At 35.1% G+C, this 22,305-nt stretch overlaps 1 protein-coding gene across 1 annotated transcript in view; it reads left to right on the top strand.

Moving 5' to 3' along the window:
- ctc1 (CTS telomere maintenance complex component 1) overlaps positions 1-22,305 on the top strand; it is a 212,201-nt gene that overhangs the window by 5,931 nt on the left and 183,965 nt on the right. Inside the window, exons 14-18 of the mRNA XM_069175485.1 lie at positions 88-225; positions 307-359; positions 433-518; positions 701-836; positions 1,125-1,278. Of these exons, the coding sequence (XP_069031586.1) occupies positions 88-225; positions 307-359; positions 433-518; positions 701-836; positions 1,125-1,278 (567 nt within the window). The remainder of the gene's footprint in view (positions 1-87; positions 226-306; positions 360-432; positions 519-700; positions 837-1,124; positions 1,279-22,305) is intronic.

Below are 22,305 nucleotides of genomic sequence, written 5' to 3'. Positions count from 1 at the left end.
GAAACTATGTAAACTTAATTTAGAAGATAAACGAGATCTTAATGTGAAAATCCTGGCAGCTGATTGGTCCGTGTGTCTGTCCATCAGGATCCAAGTGTTTTGATTGGCTGTAGAGTTTCTGGGCGGAGCGGGGTGGAGCTCCACACCGACTCCACCCTTCAGGTCAGATCTGATTGGAGGTTCCACACTTTGACACGCCCACTGCTGCTGCACACCTTCAGACAGGTAACAGGTATTTGTGTCCCTGTGAGGACCTGTGCTGTTTATCTCCAGGACCCGGAGTGTGTTTAAACTGTGTCTCTGCAGGTTCAGCGTCTGTCTCCTGCTGTCCTGTCCGTCTCTGAGGTGGCGGACTGCAGGTAAACTGGTCAGTCGCCCCCTCTGGCTGTCGGAGGAACTGCAGCTTCCATGAACACTTCTCATCTGTTTCAGTTCAGAGCTGGTGAGTGTCCAGGGACTGGTGTCAGAACGGATCGGCCTGAGGGACAGGTCCTCCAAGTCAGGACACACACACACAGGTACACACACACACACACACACACACACACACAGGTAGAAACACAAAGAAGTCTAAACAATTTCTGCTCTAATTTTCACTGTGTGTGTCTGTGTGTGTGTACCTCTGTGTGTGTGTGTGTGTGTGTGTGTGTGTGTGTGTGTGTGTGTGTGTGTACTTACCTGTGTGCTCGTGTGTTTTCAGATATGCGTCTCACACTGTGTGACCAAACTGGGAGGAGTCTCCAGGTGTACCTGGACTTCAGCCACGCCTCCTACCCACCTGGCTTGTTGCCTGGCAACACTCTGTTACTGTGTACAGTCCAGAGGAGGTTGTCCAGGTAACACACACACTCACATTTAATAGCATTATGTTGGAGCTTTTTCTGCTCCTGTATATATATTCTGTACAGTGTGTGTGTGTGTGTGTGTATTTGTGTGTGTGTGTGTGTGTGTGTGTGTGTGTGTGTGTTTCAGGGCAGGAAGTGTGTACTGCACTTTCTTACCTGTCAGCTCGATCACTGTCGTCTCTCTGGGAGATTCCAGGTAACTGTCGACCAATTAAAGTCTTGTATTGATTTGTTTTTGTTGTTGTTTGTTGACATGTTTGTGTGTTTGTTTTCCGTCAGCTGTGTCCAGCCTCCTCCTGCTCCCAGCATGCATCTGGGTCAGTGGTGTACGGAGCAGAAGTGCACTGAGGGTCAGGTCCAAGGTCATGTGGTGTGTTTCCTGTTCTTGCAGCTACAGTGGAGCTGCTCGCTGTGTGGCAGCGTGTACACACAGGTACTGCATATAGTACACACAGGTACTGCATATACTACACACAGGTACTGCATATAGTACACACAGGTACTGCATATACTACACACAGGTACTGCATATAGTACACACTGTACACACAGGTACTGCATATAGTACACACAGGTACTGCATATACTACACACAGGTACTGCATATAGTACACACTGTACACACAGGTACTGCATATAGTACACACAGGTACTGCATATAGTACACACTGTACACACAGGTACTGCATAGAGTACACACTGTACATACAGGTACTGCATATAGTACACACAGGTACTGCATATAGTACACACAGATACTGCATATAGTACACACAGGCACTGCATACAGTACACACTGTACACACAGCTACTGCATATAGGACACACAGGTACTGCATATAGTACACACAGGTACTGCATATAGTACACACTGTACACACAGGTACTGCATATAGTACACAGGTACTGCATATAGTACACACTGTACACACAGGTGCTGCATGTAGTACACACAGGTACTGCATATAGTACACACTGTACACACAGGTACTGCATATAGTACACACAGGTACTGCATATAATCAATAAAGTCGTTATCGTACTACGGTCTAGTGTAAATAAAGTTGCTATCGTACTACGGTCTAGTTTAAATAAAGTTGTTATCGTACTACGGTCTATTGTAAATAAAGTAGTTATCGTACTACGGTCTAGTGTAAATAAAGTTGTTATCGTACTACGGTCTAGTGTAAATAAAGTTGTTATCGTACTACGGTCTAGTGTAAATAAAGTTGTTATCGTACTACGGTCTAGTGTAAATAAAGTCGTTATCGTACTACGGTCTAGTGTAAATAAAGTTGTTATCGTACTACGGTCTAATGTAAATAAAGTTGTTATTATCGTACTACGGTCTAGTGTAAATAAAGTCGTTTTCGTACTACGGTCTTGTTTAAATAAAGTTGTTATCGTACTACGGTCTAATGTAAATAAAGTTGTTATCGTACTACGGTCTAGTGTAAATAAAGTTGTTATCGTACTACGGTCTAGTGTAAATAAAGTTGTTATCGTACTACGGTCTAATGTAAATAAAGTTGTTATCGTACTACGGTCTAGTGTAAATAAAGTTGTTATCGTACTACGGTCTAGTGTAAATAAAGTTGTTATCGTACTACGGTCTAATGTAAATAAAGTTGTTATCGTACTACGGTCTAATGTAAATAAAGTTGTTATCGTACTACGGTCTAGTGTAAATAAAGTTGTTATCGTACTACGGTCTAGTGTAAATAAAGTTGTTATCGTACTACGGTCTAATGTAAATAAAGTTGTTATCGTACTACGGTCTAGTGTAAATAAAGTTGTTATCGTACTACGGTCTAATGTAAATAAAGTTGTTATCGTACTACGGTCAAGTGTAAATAAAGTTGCTATCGTACTACGGTCTAATGTAAATAAAGTTGTTATCGTACTACGGTCAAGTGTAAATAAAGTTGCTATCGTACTACGGTCTAGTGTAAATAAAGTCGTTATCGTACTACGGTCTAATGTCAATAAAGTTGTTATCGTACTACGGTCTAATGTAAATAAAGTTGTTATCGTACTACGGTCTAATGTAAATAAAGTTGCTATCGTACTACGGTCTAATGTAAATAAAGTCGTTATCGTACTACGGTCGAGTTTAAATAAAGTTGTTATCGTACTACGGTCTAATGTAAATAAAGTCGTTATCGTACTACGGTCTAGTGTAAATAAAGTTGCTATCGTACTACGGTCTAATGTAAATAAAGTTGTTATCGTACTACGGTCGAGTGTAAATAAAGTTGTTATCGTACTACGGTCAAGTGTAAATAAAGTTGCTATCGTACTACGGTCTAATGTAAATAAAGTTGTTATCGTACTACGGTCTAGTTTAAATAAAGTTGTTATCGTACTACGGTCTAGTGTAAATAAAGTTGTTGTCGTACTACGGTCTAGTGTAAATAAAGTTGTTATCGTACTACGGTCTAATGTAAATAAAGTCGTTATCGTACTACGGTCTAGTGTAAATAAAGTTGTTATCGTACTACGGTCTAATGTAAATAAAGTCGTTATCGTACTACGGTCTAGTGTAAATAAAGTTGTTATCGTACTACGGTCTAATGTAAATAAAGTTGTTATCGTACTACGGTCAAGTGTAAATAAAGTTGCTATCGTACTACGGTCTAATGTAAATAAAGTTGTTATCGTACTACGGTCTAGTGTAAATAAAGTTGTTATCGTACTACGGTCTAGTGTAAATAAAGTTGTTGTCGTACTACGGTCTAATGTAAATAAAGTTGTTATCGTACTACGGTCTAGTGTAAATAAAGTTATTATCGTACTACGGTCTAGTGTAAATAAAGTTGTTATCGTACTACGGTCTAATGTAAATAAAGTTGCTATCGTACTACGGTCTAGTGTAAATAAAGTTGTTGTCGTACTACGGTCTAGTGTAAATAAAGTTGTTATCGTACTACGGTCTAGTGTAAATAAAGTCGTTATCGTACTACGGTCTAGTGTAAATAAAGTTGTTATCGTACTACGGTCGAGTGTAAATAAAGTTGTTATCGTACTACGGTCGAGTGTAAATAAAGTTGCTATCGTACTACGGTCTAGTGTAAATAAAGTTGTTATCGTACTACGGTCTAGTGTAAATAAAGTCGTTATCGTACTACGGTCTAGTGTAAATAAAGTTGTTATCGTACTACGGTCGAGTGTAAATAAAGTTGTTGTCGTACTACGGTCTAATGTAAATAAAGTTGTTATCGTACTACGGTCTAGTGTAAATAAAGTTGTTATCGTACTACGGTCTAGTGTAAATAAAGTTGTTATCGTACTACGGTCTAATGTAAATAAAGTTGCTATCGTACTACGGTCTAATGTAAATAAAGTTGTTATCGTACTACGGTCGAGTGTAAATAAAGTTGTTATCGTACTACGGTCAAGTGTAAATAAAGTTGCTATCGTACTACGGTCTAATGTAAATAAAGTTGTTATCGTACTACGGTCTAGTGTAAATAAAGTTATTATCGTACTACGGTCTAGTGTAAATAAAGTTGTTATCGTACTACGGTCTAATGTAAATAAAGTTGTTATCGTACTACGGTCTAATGTAAATAAAGTTGCTATCGTACTACGGTCTAATGTAAATAAAGTCGTTATCGTACTACGGTCGAGTTTAAATAAAGTTGTTATCGTACTACGGTCTAATGTAAATAAAGTCGTTATCGTACTACGGTCTAGTGTAAATAAAGTTGCTATCGTACTACGGTCTAATGTAAATAAAGTTGTTATCGTACTACGGTCGAGTGTAAATAAAGTTGTTATCGTACTACGGTCAAGTGTAAATAAAGTTGCTATCGTACTACGGTCTAATGTAAATAAAGTTGTTATCGTACTACGGTCTAGTTTAAATAAAGTTGTTATCGTACTACGGTCTAGTTTAAATAAAGTTGTTATCGTACTACGGTCTAGTGTAAATAAAGTTGTTGTCGTACTACGGTCTAGTGTAAATAAAGTTGTTATCGTACTACGGTCTAATGTAAATAAAGTCGTTATCGTACTACGGTCTAGTGTAAATAAAGTTGTTATCGTACTACGGTCTAATGTAAATAAAGTCGTTATCGTACTACGGTCTAGTGTAAATAAAGTTGTTATCGTACTACGGTCTAATGTAAATAAAGTTGTTATCGTACTACGGTCAAGTGTAAATAAAGTTGCTATCGTACTACGGTCTAATGTAAATAAAGTTGTTATCGTACTACGGTCTAGTTTAAATAAAGTTGTTATCGTACTACGGTCTAGTGTAAATAAAGTTGTTGTCGTACTACGGTCTAATGTAAATAAAGTTGTTATCGTACTACGGTCTAGTGTAAATAAAGTTATTATCGTACTACGGTCTAGTGTAAATAAAGTTGTTATCGTACTACGGTCTAATGTAAATAAAGTCGTTATCGTACTACGGTCTAGTTTAAATAAAGTTGTTATCGTACTACGGTCTAATGTCAATAAAGTTGTTATCGTACTACGGTCTAATGTAAATAAAGTTGTTATCGTACTACGGTCAAGTGTAAATAAAGTTGCTATCGTACTACGGTCTAATGTAAATAAAGTTGTTATCGTACTACGGTCTAGTTTAAATAAAGTTGTTATCGTACTACGGTCTAGTGTAAATAAAGTTGTTATCGTACTACGGTCTAGTGTAAATAAAGTTGTTATCGTACTACGGTCTAATGTAAATAAAGTTGTTATAGTACTACGGTCTAATGTCAATAAAGTTGTTATCGTACTACGGTCTAGTGTAAATAAAGTTGTTATCGTACTACGGTCTAATGTAAATAAAGTCGTTATCGTACTACGGTCTAGTGTAAATAAAGTTGTTATCGTACTACGGTCTAGTTTAAATAAAGTCGTTATCGTACTACGGTCTAGTGTAAATAAAGTCGTTATCGTACTACGGTCTAGTGTAAATAAAGTCGTTATCGTACTACGGTCTAGTGTAAATAAAGTTGATATTATCGTACTACGGTCTAGTGTAAATAAAGTTGTTATCGTACTACGGTCTAGTGTAAATAAAGTTGTTATCGTACTACGGTCTAGTTTAAATAAAGTCGTTATCGTACTACGGTCTAGTTTAAATAAAGTCGTTATCGTACTACGGTCTAGTGTAAATAAAGTTGTTATCGTACTACGGTCTAGTTTAAATAAAGTTGTTATCGTACTACGGTCTAGTGTAAATAAAGTCGTTATCGTACTACGGTCTAGTGTAAATAAAGTTGTTATCGTACTACGGTCTAGTTTAAATAAAGTCGTTATCGTACTACGGTCTAGTGTAAATAAAGTTGTTATCGTACTACGGTCTAGTTTAAATAAAGTCGTTATCGTACTACGGTCTAGTGTAAATAAAGTCGTTATCGTACTACGGTCTAGTGTAAATAAAGTTGTTATCGTACTACGGTCTAGTTTAAATAAAGTCGTTATCGTACTACGGTCTAGTGTAAATAAAGTTGTTGTCGTACTACGGTCTAGTGTAAATAAAGTTGTTATCGTACTACGGTCTAGTGTAAATAAAGTTGCTATCGTACTACGGTCTAATGTAAATAAAGTCGTTATCGTACTACGGTCTAGTGTAAATAAAGTTGTTATCGTACTACGGTCTAGTGTAAATAAAGTTGTTATCGTACTACGGTCTAGTGTAAATAAAGTTGTTATCGTACTACGGTCTAGTGTAAATAAAGTTGTTATCGTACTACGGTCTAGTGTAAATAAAGTTGTTATCGTACTACGGTCTAGTGTAAATAAAGTTGTTATCGTACTACGGTCTAGTGTAAATAAAGTTGTTATCGTACTACGGTCTAATGTCAATAAAGTTGTTATCGTACTACGGTCTAATGTCAATAAAGTTGTTATCGTACTACGGTCTAATGTAAATAAAGTTGCTATCGTACTACGGTCTAGTTTAAATAAAGTTGCTATCGTACTACGGTCTAGTGTAAATAAAGTTGTTATCGTACTACGGTCTAGTGTAAATAAAGTTGCTATCGTACTACGGTCTAGTGTAAATAAAGTTGTTATCGTACTACGGTCTAGTGTAAATAAAGTTGTTATCGTACTACGGTCTAATGTAAATAAAGTTGTTATCGTACTACGGTCTAATGTAAATAAAGTTGTTGTCGTACTACGGTCTAGTGTAAATAAAGTTGTTGTCGTACTACGGTCTAGTGTAAATAAAGTCGTTATCGTACTACGGTCTAGTGTAAATAAAGTCGTTATCGTACTACGGTCTAGTGTAAATAAAGTCGTTGTCGTACTACGGTCTAGTGTAAATAAAGTCGTTATCGTACTACGGTCTAGTGTAAATAAAGTTGTTATCGTACTACGGTCTAGTGTAAATAAAGTTGTTATAGTACTACGGTCTAGTGTAAATAAAGTCGTTATCGTACTACGGTCTAATGTAAATAAAGTCGTTATCGTACTACGGTCTAGTGTAAATAAAGTTGTTGTCGTACTACGGTCTAGTGTAAATAAAGTCGTTATCGTACTACGGTCTAATGTCAATAAAGTTGTTATCGTACTACGGTCTAGTGTAAATAAAGTTGTTATCGTACTACGGTCTAATGTAAATAAAGTTGCTATCGTACTACGGTCTAGTGTAAATAAAGTTGTTATCGTACTACGGTCTAGTGTAAATAAAGTTGTTATCGTACTACGGTCTAATGTAAATAAAGTCGTTATCGTACTACGGTCTAATGTCAATAAAGTTGTTATCGTACTACGGTCTAGTGTAAATAAAGTTGTTATCGTACTACGGTCTAATGTAAATAAAGTTGCTATCGTACTACGGTCTAGTGTAAATAAAGTTGCTATCGTACTACGGTCTAGTGTAAATAAAGTTGTTATCGTACTACGGTCTAGTGTAAATAAAGTTGTTATCGTACTACGGTCTAATGTAAATAAAGTTGTTGTCGTACTACGGTCTAGTGTAAATAAAGTTGTTATCGTACTACGGTCTAGTGTAAATAAAGTTGTTATCGTACTACGGTCTAGTGTAAATAAAGTTGTTATAGTACTACGGTCTAGTGTAAATAAAGTCGTTATCGTACTACGGTCTAATGTAAATAAAGTCGTTATCGTACTACGGTCTAGTGTAAATAAAGTTGTTGTCGTACTACGGTCTAGTGTAAATAAAGTCGTTATCGTACTACGGTCTAGTTTAAATAAAGTTGTTATCGTACTACGGTCTAGTGTAAATAAAGTTGTTATCGTACTACGGTCTAATGTAAATAAAGTTGCTATCGTACTACGGTCTAGTGTAAATAAAGTTGTTATCGTACTACGGTCTAGTGTAAATAAAGTTGTTATCGTACTACGGTCTAATGTAAATAAAGTTGTTGTCGTACTACGGTCTAGTGTAAATAAAGTTGTTATCGTACTACGGTCTAGTGTAAATAAAGTCGTTATCGTACTACGGTCTAGTGTAAATAAAGTTGTTGTCGTACTACGGTCTAGTGTAAATAAAGTCGTTATCGTACTACGGTCTAGTGTAAATAAAGTCGTTATCGTACTACGGTCTAATGTAAATAAAGTTGCTGTCGTACTACGGTCTAGTTTAAATAAAGTTGCTATCGTACTACGGTCTAGTGTAAATAAAGTTGTTATCGTACTACGGTCTAGTGTAAATAAAGTTGTTATCGTACTACGGTCTAATGTAAATAAAGTTGTTATCGTACTACGGTCTAATGTAAATAAAGTTGTTGTCGTACTACGGTCTAGTGTAAATAAAGTTGTTATCGTACTACGGTCTAGTGTAAATAAAGTCGTTATCGTACTACGGTCTAGTGTAAATAAAGTCGTTATCGTACTACGGTCTAGTGTAAATAAAGTCGTTATCGTACTACGGTCTAGTGTAAATAAAGTCGTTATCGTACTACGGTCTAGTGTAAATAAAGTTGTTATCGTACTACGGTCTAGTGTAAATAAAGTCGTTATCGTACTACGGTCTAATGTAAATAAAGTCGTTATCGTACTACGGTCTAATGTAAATAAAGTCGTTATCGTACTACGGTCTAGTGTAAATAAAGTCGTTATCGTACTACGGTCTGGTGTAAATAAAGTTGTTATCGTACTACGGTCTGGTGTAAATAAAGTTGTTATCGTACTACGGTCTAGTGTAAATAAAGTTGTTATCGTACTACGGTCTGGTGTAAATAAAGTTGTTATCGAACTACGGTCTAGTGTAAATAAAGTCGTTATCGTACTACGGTCTAGTGTAAATAAAGTTGTTATCGTACTACGGTCTGGTGTAAATAAAGTTGTTATCGTACTACGGTCTAGTGTAAATAAAGTTGTTATCGTACTACGGTCTGGTGTAAATAAAGTTGTTATCGAACTACGGTCTAGTCTAAATAAAGTCGTTATCGTACTACGGTCTGGTGTAAATAAAGTTGTTATCGTACTACGGTCTGGTGTAAATAAAGTTGTTATCGTACTACGGTCTAATGTAAATAAAGTTGTTATCGTACTACGGTCTAGTGTAAATAAAGTCGTTATCGTACTACGGTCTGGTGTAAATAAAGTTGTTATCGTACTACGGTCTGGTGTAAATAAAGTTGTTATCGTACTACGGTCTAGTGTAAATAAAGTCGTTATCGTACTACGGTCTAGTGTAAATAAAGTTGTTATCGAACTACGGTCTAGTGTAAATAAAGTCGTTATCGTACTACGGTCTAGTCTAAATAAAGTCGTTATCGTACTACGGTCTGGTGTAAATAAAGTTGTTATCGTACTACGGTCTGGTGTAAATAAAGTTGTTATCGTACTACGGTCTAATGTAAATAAAGTTGTTATCGTACTACGGTCTAGTCTAAATAAAGTCGTTATCGTACTACGGTCTGGTGTAAATAAAGTTGTTATCGTACTACGGTCTGGTGTAAATAAAGTTGTTATCGTACTACGGTCTGGTGTAAATAAAGTTGTTATCGTACTACGGTCTAATGTAAATAAAGTTGTTATCGTACTACGGTCTAGTGTAAATAAAGTTGTTATCGAACTACGGTCTAATGTAAATAAAGTCGTTATCGTACTACGGTCTAGTTTAAATAAAGTTGTTATCGAACTACGGTCTAGTCTAAATAAAGTCGTTATCGTACTACGGTCTAGTCTAAATAAAGTCGTTATCGTACTACGGTCTGGTGTAAATAAAGTTGTTATCGTACTACGGTCTGGTGTAAATAAAGTTGTTATCGTACTACGGTCTGGTGTAAATAAAGTTGTTATCGTACTACGGTCTAATGTAAATAAAGTTGTTATCGTACTACGGTCTAGTGTAAATAAAGTTGTTATCGAACTACGGTCTAGTCTAAATAAAGTCGTTATCGTACTACGGTCTGGTGTAAATAAAGTCGTTATCGTACTACGGTCTAATGTAAATAAAGTTGTTATCGTACTACGGTCTAGTGTAAATAAAGTCGTTATCGTACTACGGTCTAATGTAAATAAAGTCGTTATCGTACTACGGTCTAATGTAAATAAAGTTGTTATCGTACTACGGTCTAGTGTAAATAAAGTCGTTATCGTACTACGGTCTAATGTAAATAAAGTTGTTATCGTACTACGGTCTAGTGTAAATAAAGTCGTTATCGTACTACGGTCTAGTGTAAATAAAGTCGTTATCGTACTACGGTCTGGTGTAAATAAAGTCGTTATCGTACTACGGTCTAGTTTAAATAAAGTCGTTATCGTACTACGGTCTAGTGTAAATAAAGTCGTTATCGTACTACGGTCTAGTGTAAATAAAGTCGTTATCGTACTACGGTCTAATGTAAATAAAGTTGTTATCGTACTACGGTCTAGTTTAAATAAAGTCGTTATCGTACTACGGTCTAGTGTAAATAAAGTTGTTATCGTACTACGGTCTAATGTAAATAAAGTTGTTATCGTACTACGGTCTAATGTAAATAAAGTCGTTATCGTACTACGGTCTAATGTAAATAAAGTCGTTATCGTACTACGGTCTAGTGTAAATAAAGTCGTTATCGTACTACGGTCTGGTGTAAATAAAGTTGTTATCGTACTACGGTCTGGTGTAAATAAAGTTGTTATCGTACTACGGTCTAGTGTAAATAAAGTTGTTATCGTACTACGGTCTAGTGTAAATAAAGTCGTTATCGTACTACGGTCTAGTCTAAATAAAGTCGTTATCGTACTACGGTCTGGTGTAAATAAAGTTGTTATCGTACTACGGTCTGGTGTAAATAAAGTTGTTATCGTACTACGGTCTAATGTAAATAAAGTTGTTATCGTACTACGGTCTAGTGTAAATAAAGTCGTTATCGTACTACGGTCTGGTGTAAATAAAGTTGTTATCGTACTACGGTCTGGTGTAAATAAAGTTGTTATCGTACTACGGTCTAGTGTAAATAAAGTTGTTATCGTACTACGGTCTAGTGTAAATAAAGTTGTTATCGAACTACGGTCTAGTGTAAATAAAGTCGTTATCGTACTACGGTCTAGTGTAAATAAAGTTGTTATCGTACTACGGTCTGGTGTAAATAAAGTTGTTATCGAACTACGGTCTAGTGTAAATAAAGTCGTTATCGTACTACGGTCTAGTCTAAATAAAGTCGTTATCGTACTACGGTCTGGTGTAAATAAAGTTGTTATCGTACTACGGTCTAATGTAAATAAAGTTGTTATCGTACTACGGTCTAGTCTAAATAAAGTCGTTATCGTACTACGGTCTGGTGTAAATAAAGTTGTTATCGTACTACGGTCTGGTGTAAATAAAGTTGTTATCGTACTACGGTCTGGTGTAAATAAAGTTGTTATCGTACTACGGTCTAATGTAAATAAAGTTGTTATCGTACTACGGTCTAGTGTAAATAAAGTTGTTATAGTACTACGGTCTAGTCTAAATAAAGTTGTTATAGTACTACGGTCTAGTCTAAATAAAGTCGTTATCGTACTACGGTCTGGTGTAAATAAAGTCGTTATCGTACTACGGTCTGGTGTAAATAAAGTCGTTATCGTACTACGGTCTAGTTTAAATAAAGTCGTTATCGTACTACGGTCTAGTGTAAATAAAGTTGTTATCGTACTACGGTCTAGTGTAAATAAAGTCGTTATCGTACTACGGTCTAGTTTAAATAAAGTCGTTATAGTACTACGGTCTAATGTAAATAAAGTTGTTATCGTACTACGGTCTGGTGTAAATAAAGTCGTTATCGTACTACGGTCTGGTGTAAATAAAGTCGTTATCGTACTACGGTCTAGTTTAAATAAAGTCGTTATCGTACTACGGTCTAGTGTAAATAAAGTTGTTATCGTACTACGGTCTAGTGTAAATAAAGTTGTTATCGTACTACGGTCTAGTTTAAATAAAGTCGTTATCGTACTACGGTCTAGTTTAAATAAAGTCGTTATCGTACTACGGTCTGGTGTAAATAAAGTCGTTATCGTACTACGGTCTAGTTTAAATAAAGTCGTTATCGTACTACGGTCTAGTGTAAATAAAGTTGTTGTCGTACTACGGTCTAGTGTAAATAAAGTTGTTATCGTACTACGGTCTAGTGTAAATAAAGTTGTTATCGTACTACGGTCTAGTGTAAATAAAGTCGTTATCGTACTACGGTCTAATGTAAATAAAGTTGTTATTATCGTACTACGGTCTAGTGTAAATAAAGTTGTTATCGTACTACGGTCTAGTGTAAATAAAGTTGTTATCGTACTACGGTCTAGTGTAAATAAAGTTGTTGTCGTACTACGGTCTAGTGTAAATAAAGTCGTTTTCGTACTACGGTCTTGTTTAAATAAAGTTGTTATCGTACTACGGTCTAATGTAAATAAAGTTGTTATCGTACTACGGTCTAGTGTAAATAAAGTTGTTATCGTACTACGGTCTAGTGTAAATAAAGTCGTTATCGTACTATGGTCTAGTTTAAATAAAGTTGTTATCGTACTACGGTCTAATGTCAATAAAGTTGTTTTCGTACTACGGTCTAGTGTAAATAAAGTCGTTATCGTACTACGGTCTAGTGTAAATAAAGTTGTTATCGTACTACGGTCTAGTGTAAATAAAGTTGTTATCGTACTACGGTCTAATGTAAATAAAGTTGTTATCGTACTACGGTCTAGTGTAAATAAAGTTGTTATCGTACTACGGTCTAGTGTAAATAAAGTTGTTATAGTACTACGGTCTAGTGTAAATAAAGTCGTTATCGTACTACGGTCTAATGTAAATAAAGTCGTTATCGTACTACGGTCTAGTGTAAATAAAGTTGTTGTCGTACTACGGTCTAGTGTAAATAAAGTCGTTATCGTACTACGGTCTAGTTTAAATAAAGTTGTTATCGTACTACGGTCTAGTGTAAATAAAGTTGTTATCGTACTACGGTCTAATGTAAATAAAGTTGCTATCGTACTACGGTCTAGTGTAAATAAAGTTGTTATCGTACTACGGTCTAGTGTAAATAAAGTTGTTATCGTACTACGGTCTAATGTAAATAAAGTTGTTGTCGTACTACGGTCTAGTGTAAATAAAGTTGTTATCGTACTACGGTCTAGTGTAAATAAAGTCGTTATCGTACTACGGTCTAGTGTAAATAAAGTTGTTGTCGTACTACGGTCTAGTGTAAATAAAGTCGTTATCGTACTACGGTCTAGTGTAAATAAAGTCGTTATCGTACTACGGTCTAATGTAAATAAAGTTGCTGTCGTACTACGGTCTAGTTTAAATAAAGTTGCTATCGTACTACGGTCTAGTGTAAATAAAGTTGTTATCGTACTACGGTCTAGTGTAAATAAAGTTGTTATCGTACTACGGTCTAATGTAAATAAAGTTGTTATCGTACTACGGTCTAATGTAAATAAAGTTGTTGTCGTACTACGGTCTAGTGTAAATAAAGTTGTTATCGTACTACGGTCTAGTGTAAATAAAGTTGTTATCGTACTACGGTCTAGTGTAAATAAAGTTGTTATCGTACTACGGTCTAGTGTAAATAAAGTCGTTATCGTACTACGGTCTAATGTAAATAAAGTCGTTATCGTACTACGGTCTAGTGTAAATAAAGTTGTTATCGTACTACGGTCTAGTGTAAATAAAGTTGTTATCGTACTACGGTCTAGTGTAAATAAAGTTGTTATCGTACTACGGTCTAGTGTAAATAAAGTTGTTATCGTACTACGGTCTAGTGTAAATAAAGTCGTTATCGTACTACGGTCTAATGTAAATAAAGTCGTTATCGTACTACGGTCTAATGTAAATAAAGTCGTTATCGTACTACGGTCTAGTGTAAATAAAGTCGTTATCGTACTACGGTCTGGTGTAAATAAAGTTGTTATCGTACTACGGTCTGGTGTAAATAAAGTTGTTATCGTACTACGGTCTAGTGTAAATAAAGTTGTTATCGTACTACGGTCTGGTGTAAATAAAGTTGTTATCGAACTACGGTCTAGTGTAAATAAAGTCGTTATCGTACTACGGTCTAGTCTAAATAAAGTCGTTATCGTACTACGGTCTGGTGTAAATAAAGTTGTTATCGTACTACGGTCTGGTGTAAATAAAGTTGTTATCGTACTACGGTCTAATGTAAATAAAGTTGTTATCGTACTACGGTCTAGTGTAAATAAAGTCGTTATCGTACTACGGTCTGGTGTAAATAAAGTTGTTATCGTACTACGGTCTGGTGTAAATAAAGTTGTTATCGTACTACGGTCTAGTGTAAATAAAGTCGTTATCGTACTACGGTCTAGTGTAAATAAAGTTGTTATCGAACTACGGTCTAGTGTAAATAAAGTCGTTATCGTACTACGGTCTAGTCTAAATAAAGTCGTTATCGTACTACGGTCTGGTGTAAATAAAGTTGTTATCGTACTACGGTCTGGTGTAAATAAAGTTGTTATCGTACTACGGTCTAATGTAAATAAAGTTGTTATCGTACTACGGTCTAGTCTAAATAAAGTCGTTATCGTACTACGGTCTGGTGTAAATAAAGTTGTTATCGTACTACGGTCTGGTGTAAATAAAGTTGTTATCGTACTACGGTCTGGTGTAAATAAAGTTGTTATCGTACTACGGTCTAATGTAAATAAAGTTGTTATCGTACTACGGTCTAGTGTAAATAAAGTTGTTATCGAACTACGGTCTAATGTAAATAAAGTCGTTATCGTACTACGGTCTAGTTTAAATAAAGTTGTTATCGAACTACGGTCTAGTCTAAATAAAGTCGTTATCGTACTACGGTCTAGTCTAAATAAAGTCGTTATCGTACTACGGTCTGGTGTAAATAAAGTTGTTATCGTACTACGGTCTGGTGTAAATAAAGTTGTTATCGTACTACGGTCTGGTGTAAATAAAGTTGTTATCGTACTACGGTCTAATGTAAATAAAGTTGTTATCGTACTACGGTCTAGTGTAAATAAAGTTGTTATCGAACTACGGTCTAGTCTAAATAAAGTCGTTATCGTACTACGGTCTGGTGTAAATAAAGTCGTTATCGTACTACGGTCTAATGTAAATAAAGTTGTTATCGTACTACGGTCTAGTGTAAATAAAGTCGTTATCGTACTACGGTCTAATGTAAATAAAGTCGTTATCGTACTACGGTCTAATGTAAATAAAGTTGTTATCGTACTACGGTCTAGTGTAAATAAAGTCGTTATCGTACTACGGTCTAATGTAAATAAAGTTGTTATCGTACTACGGTCTAGTGTAAATAAAGTCGTTATCGTACTACGGTCTAGTGTAAATAAAGTCGTTATCGTACTACGGTCTGGTGTAAATAAAGTCGTTATCGTACTACGGTCTAGTTTAAATAAAGTCGTTATCGTACTACGGTCTAGTGTAAATAAAGTCGTTATCGTACTACGGTCTAGTGTAAATAAAGTCGTTATCGTACTACGGTCTGGTGTAAATAAAGTCGTTATCGTACTACGGTCTAGTTTAAATAAAGTCGTTATCGTACTACGGTCTAGTTTAAATAAAGTCGTTATCGTACTACGGTCTGGTGTAAATAAAGTCGTTATCGTACTACGGTCTAATGTAAATAAAGTTGTTATCGTACTACGGTCTAGTTTAAATAAAGTCGTTATCGTACTACGGTCTAGTGTAAATAAAGTTGTTGTCGTACTACGGTCTAGTGTAAATAAAGTTGTTATCGTACTACGGTCTAGTGTAAATAAAGTTGTTATCGTACTACGGTCTAATGTAAATAAAGTTGTTATCGTACTACGGTCTAATGTAAATAAAGTTGTTGTCGTACTACGGTCTAGTGTAAATAAAGTTGTTGTCGTACTACGGTCTAGTGTAAATAAAGTTGTTATCGTACTACGGTCTAGTGTAAATAAAGTCGTTATCGTACTACGGTCTAGTGTAAATAAAGTCGTTATCGTACTACGGTCTGGTGTAAATAAAGTTGTTATCGTACTACGGTCTAGTGTAAATAAAGTCGTTATCGTACTACGGTCTAATGTAAATAAAGTTGTTATCGTACTACGGTCTAATGTAAATAAAGTTGTTATCGTACTACGGTCTAATGTAAATAAAGTCGTTATCGTACTACGGTCTAGTGTAAATAAAGTTGTTATCGTACTACGGTCTAATGTAAATAAAGTTGTTATCGTACTACGGTCTAATGTAAATAAAGTCGTTGTCGTACTACGGTCTAGTGTAAATAAAGTTGTTATCGTACTACGGTCTAGTGTAAATAAAGTCGTTATCGTACTACGGTCTAGTGTAAATAAAGTCGTTATCGTACTACGGTCTAGTGTAAATAAAGTCGTTATCGTACTACGGTCTAGTGTAAATAAAGTTGTTATCGTACTACGGTCTAATGTAAATAAAGTTGTTATCGTACTACGGTCTAATGTAAATAAAGTCGTTGTCGTACTACGGTCTAGTGTAAATAAAGTTGTTATCGTACTACGGTCTAATGTAAATAAAGTCGTTATCGTACTACGGTCTAATGTAAATAAAGTCGTTATCGTACTACGGTCTAGTGTAAATAAAGTCGTTATCGTACTACGGTCTGGTGTAAATAAAGTTGTTATCGTACTACGGTCTGGTGTAAATAAAGTTGTTATCGTACTACGGTCTAGTGTAAATAAAGTTGTTATCGTACTACGGTCTAGTGTAAATAAAGTCGTTATCGTACTACGGTCTAGTCTAAATAAAGTCGTTATCGTACTACGGTCTGGTGTAAATAAAGTTGTTATCGTACTACGGTCTGGTGTAAATAAAGTTGTTATCGTACTACGGTCTAATGTAAATAAAGTTGTTATCGTACTACGGTCTAGTGTAAATAAAGTCGTTATCGTACTACGGTCTGGTGTAAATAAAGTTGTTATCGTACTACGGTCTGGTGTAAATAAAGTTGTTATCGTACTACGGTCTAGTGTAAATAAAGTTGTTATCGTACTACGGTCTAGTGTAAATAAAGTTGTTATCGAACTACGGTCTAGTGTAAATAAAGTCGTTATCGTACTACGGTCTAGTGTAAATAAAGTTGTTATCGTACTACGGTCTGGTGTAAATAAAGTTGTTATCGAACTACGGTCTAGTGTAAATAAAGTCGTTATCGTACTACGGTCTAGTCTAAATAAAGTCGTTATCGTACTACGGTCTGGTGTAAATAAAGTTGTTATCGTACTACGGTCTAATGTAAATAAAGTTGTTATCGTACTACGGTCTAGTCTAAATAAAGTCGTTATCGTACTACGGTCTGGTGTAAATAAAGTTGTTATCGTACTACGGTCTGGTGTAAATAAAGTTGTTATCGTACTACGGTCTGGTGTAAATAAAGTTGTTATCGTACTACGGTCTAATGTAAATAAAGTTGTTATCGTACTACGGTCTAGTGTAAATAAAGTTGTTATCGAACTACGGTCTAGTGTAAATAAAGTCGTTATCGTACTACGGTCTAGTCTAAATAAAGTCGTTATCGTACTACGGTCTGGTGTAAATAAAGTTGTTATCGTACTACGGTCTGGTGTAAATAAAGTTGTTATCGTACTACGGTCTGGTGTAAATAAAGTTGTTATCGTACTACGGTCTAATGTAAATAAAGTTGTTATCGTACTACGGTCTAGTGTAAATAAAGTTGTTATCGAACTACGGTCTAGTCTAAATAAAGTCGTTATCGTACTACGGTCTGGTGTAAATAAAGTCGTTATCGTACTACGGTCTGGTGTAAATAAAGTCGTTATCGTACTACGGTCTAGTTTAAATAAAGTCGTTATCGTACTACGGTCTAGTGTAAATAAAGTTGTTATCGTACTACGGTCTAGTGTAAATAAAGTCGTTATCGTACTACGGTCTGGTGTAAATAAAGTCGTTATCGTACTACGGTCTAGTTTAAATAAAGTCGTTATCGTACTACGGTCTAGTTTAAATAAAGTCGTTATCGTACTACGGTCTGGTGTAAATAAAGTCGTTATCGTACTACGGTCTAGTTTAAATAAAGTCGTTATCGTACTACGGTCTAGTGTAAATAAAGTTGTTGTCGTACTACGGTCTAGTGTAAATAAAGTTGTTATCGTACTACGGTCTAGTGTAAATAAAGTTGTTATCGTACTACGGTCTAGTGTAAATAAAGTCGTTATCGTACTACGGTCTAATGTAAATAAAGTTGTTATTATCGTACTACGGTCTAGTGTAAATAAAGTTGTTATCGTACTACGGTCTAGTGTAAATAAAGTTGTTATCGTACTACGGTCTAGTGTAAATAAAGTTGTTGTCGTACTACGGTCTAGTGTAAATAAAGTCGTTATCGTACTACGGTCTAATGTAAATAAAGTCGTTTTCGTACTACGGTCTTGTTTAAATAAAGTTGTTATCGTACTACGGTCTAATGTAAATAAAGTTGTTATCGTACTACGGTCTAGTGTAAATAAAGTTGTTATCGTACTACGGTCTAGTGTAAATAAAGTCGTTATCGTACTATGGTCTAGTTTAAATAAAGTTGTTATCGTACTACGGTCTAATGTCAATAAAGTTGTTTTCGTACTACGGTCTAGTGTAAATAAAGTCGTTATCGTACTACGGTCTAGTGTAAATAAAGTTGTTATCGTACTACGGTCTAGTGTAAATAAAGTTGTTATCGTACTACGGTCTAATGTAAATAAAGTTGTTATCGTACTACGGTCTAGTGTAAATAAAGTCGTTATCGTACTACGGTCTAATGTAAATAAAGTCGTTATCGTACTACGGTCTAGTGTAAATAAAGTCGTTATCGTACTACGGTCTAGTGTAAATAAAGTCGTTATCGTACTACGGTCTAGTGTAAATAAAGTTGTTATCGTACTACGGTCTAGTGTAAATAAAGTTGTTATCGTACTACGGTCTAGTGTAAATAAAGTCGTTATCGTACTACGGTCTAATGTAAATAAAGTTGTTATCGTACTACGGTCTAGTGTAAATAAAGTCGTTATCGTACTACGGTCTAATGTAAATAAAGTTGTTATCGTACTACGGTCTAGTGTAAATAAAGTCGTTATCGTACTACGGTCTAGTGTAAATAAAGTCGTTATCGTACTACGGTCTAGTGTAAATAAAGTTGTTATCGTACTACGGTCTAGTGTAAATAAAGTTGTTATCGTACTACGGTCTAGTGTAAATAAAGTCGTTATCGTACTACGGTCTAATGTAAATAAAGTTGTTATCGTACTACGGTCTAGTTTAAATAAAGTTGTTATCGTACTACGGTCTAATGTAAATAAAGTTGTTATCGTACTACGGTCTAGTGTAAATAAAGTTGTTATCGTACTACGGTCTAGTGTAAATAAAGTCGTTATCGTACTACGGTCTAGTGTAAATAAAGTTGTTATCGTACTACGGTCTAGTGTAAATAAAGTTGTTATTATCGTACTACGGTCTAGTGTAAATAAAGTTGTTATCGTACTACGGTCTAGTGTAAATAAAGTTGTTATCGTACTACGGTCTAGTGTAAATAAAGTCGTTTTCGTACTACGGTCTTGTTTAAATAAAGTTGTTATCGTACTACGGTCTAATGTAAATAAAGTTGTTATCGTACTACGGTCTAGTGTAAATAAAGTTGTTATCGTACTACGGTCTAGTGTAAATAAAGTCGTTATCGTACTATGGTCTAGTTTAAATAAAGTTGTTATCGTACTACGGTCTAATGTCAATAAAGTTGTTATCGTACTACGGTCTAATGTAAATAAAGTTGTTATCGTACTACGGTCAAGTGTAAATAAAGTTGCTATCGTACTACGGTCTAATGTAAATAAAGTTGCTATCGTACTACGGTCTAATGTAAATAAAGTTGCTATCGTACTACGGTCTAGTGTAAATAAAGTTGTTATCGTACTACGGTCTAGTGTAAATAAAGTTGTTATCGTACTACGGTCGAGTTTAAATAAAGTTGTTATCGTACTACGGTCTAGTGTAAATAAAGTTGCTATCGTACTACGGTCTAGTGTAAATAAAGTTGTTATCGTACTACGGTCTAGTGTAAATAAAGTTGTTATCGTACTACGGTCGAGTTTAAATAAAGTTGTTATCGTACTACGGTCTAATGTAAATAAAGTTGCTATCGTACTACGGTCTAGTGTAAATAAAGTTGTTATCGTACTACGGTCTAGTGTAAATAAAGTTGTTATCGTACTACGGTCTAATGTAAATAAAGTCGTTATCGTACTACGGTCTAATGTAAATAAAGTTGTTATCGTACTACGGTCTAGTGTAAATAAAGTTGTTATCGTACTACGGTCTAGTGTAAATAAAGTCGTTATCGTACTACGGTCTAGTGTAAATAAAGTTGTTATCGTACTACGGTCTAGTGTAAATAAAGTTGTTATCGTACTACGGTCTAATGTAAATAAAGTCGTTATCGTACTACGGTCTAATGTAAATAAAGTTGTTATCGTACTACGGTCTAGTGTAAATAAAGTTGTTATCGTACTACGGTCTAGTGTAAATAAAGTTGTTATCGTACTACGGTCTAGTGTAAATAAAGTTGTTATCGTACTACGGTCTAATGTAAATAAAGTTGTTATAGTACTACGGTCTAGTGTAAATAAAGTCGTTATCGTACTACGGTCTAGTGTAAATAAAGTTGTTATCGTACTACGGTCTAGTGTAAATAAAGTTGTTATCGTACTACGGTCTAGTGTAAATAAAGTCGTTATCGTACTACGGTCTAATGTAAATAAAGTTGTTATTATCGTACTACGGTCTAGTGTAAATAAAGTTGTTATCGTACTACGGTCTAGTGTAAATAAAGTTGTTATCGTACTACGGTCTAGTGTAAATAAAGTCGTTTTCGTACTACGGTCTTGTTTAAATAAAGTTGTTATCGTACTACGGTCTAATGTAAATAAAGTTGTTATCGTACTACGGTCTAGTGTAAATAAAGTTGTTATCGTACTACGGTCTAGTGTAAATAAAGTCGTTATCGTACTATGGTCTAGTTTAAATAAAGTTGTTATCGTACTACGGTCTAATGTCAATAAAGTTGTTATCGTACTACGGTCTAATGTAAATAAAGTTGTTATCGTACTACGGTCAAGTGTAAATAAAGTTGCTATCGTACTACGGTCTAATGTAAATAAAGTCGTTATCGTACTACGGTCGAGTTTAAATAAAGTTGTTATCGTACTACGGTCTAGTGTAAATAAAGTTGTTATCGTACTACGGTCTAATGTAAATAAAGTCGTTATCGTACTACGGTCTAATGTAAATAAAGTTGTTATCGTACTACGGTCTAGTGTAAATAAAGTCGTTATCGTACTACGGTCTAGTGTAAATAAAGTTGTTATCGTACTACGGTCTAGTGTAAATAAAGTCGTTATCGTACTACGGTCTAGTTTAAATAAAGTTGTTATCGTACTACGGTCTAGTGTAAATAAAGTTGTTATCGTACTACGGTCGAGTTTAAATAAAGTTGTTATCGTACTACGGTCTAATGTAAATAAAGTCGTTATCGTACTACGGTCGAGTTTAAATAAAGTTGTTATCGTACTACGGTCTAGTGTAAATAAAGTCGTTATCGTACTACGGTCTAATGTAAATAAAGTCGTTATCGTACTACGGTCTAGTGTAAATAAAGTTGTTATCGTACTACGGTCTAATGTAAATAAAGTCGTTATCGTACTACGGTCTAGTGTAAATAAAGTTGTTATCGTACTACGGTCTAATGTCAATAAAGTTGTTATCGTACTACGGTCTAATGTAAATAAAGTTGTTATCGTACTACGGTCAAGTGTAAATAAAGTTGCTATCGTACTACGGTCTAATGTAAATAAAGTCGTTATCGTACTACGGTCTAGTCTAAATAAAGTCGTTATCGTACTACGGTCTGGTGTAAATAAAGTCGTTATCGTACTACGGTCTGGTGTAAATAAAGTTGTTATCGTACTACGGTCTGGTGTAAATAAAGTTGTTATCGTACTACGGTCTAGTCTAAATAAAGTCGTTATCGTACTACGGTCTGGTGTAAATAAAGTTGTTATCGTACTACGGTCTGGTGTAAATAAAGTTGTTATCGTACTACGG

The sequence above is a fragment of the Embiotoca jacksoni genome, unplaced genomic scaffold (genome assembly GCF_022577435.1).
Source record: "Embiotoca jacksoni isolate LCO1_2020_lvr unplaced genomic scaffold, fEmbJac1.0.p SCAF_68, whole genome shotgun sequence".
In the NCBI taxonomy this organism is placed as follows: Eukaryota; Metazoa; Chordata; class Actinopteri; family Embiotocidae; genus Embiotoca; species Embiotoca jacksoni.
This window is presented reverse-complemented; position numbering and strand designations above follow the sequence as displayed.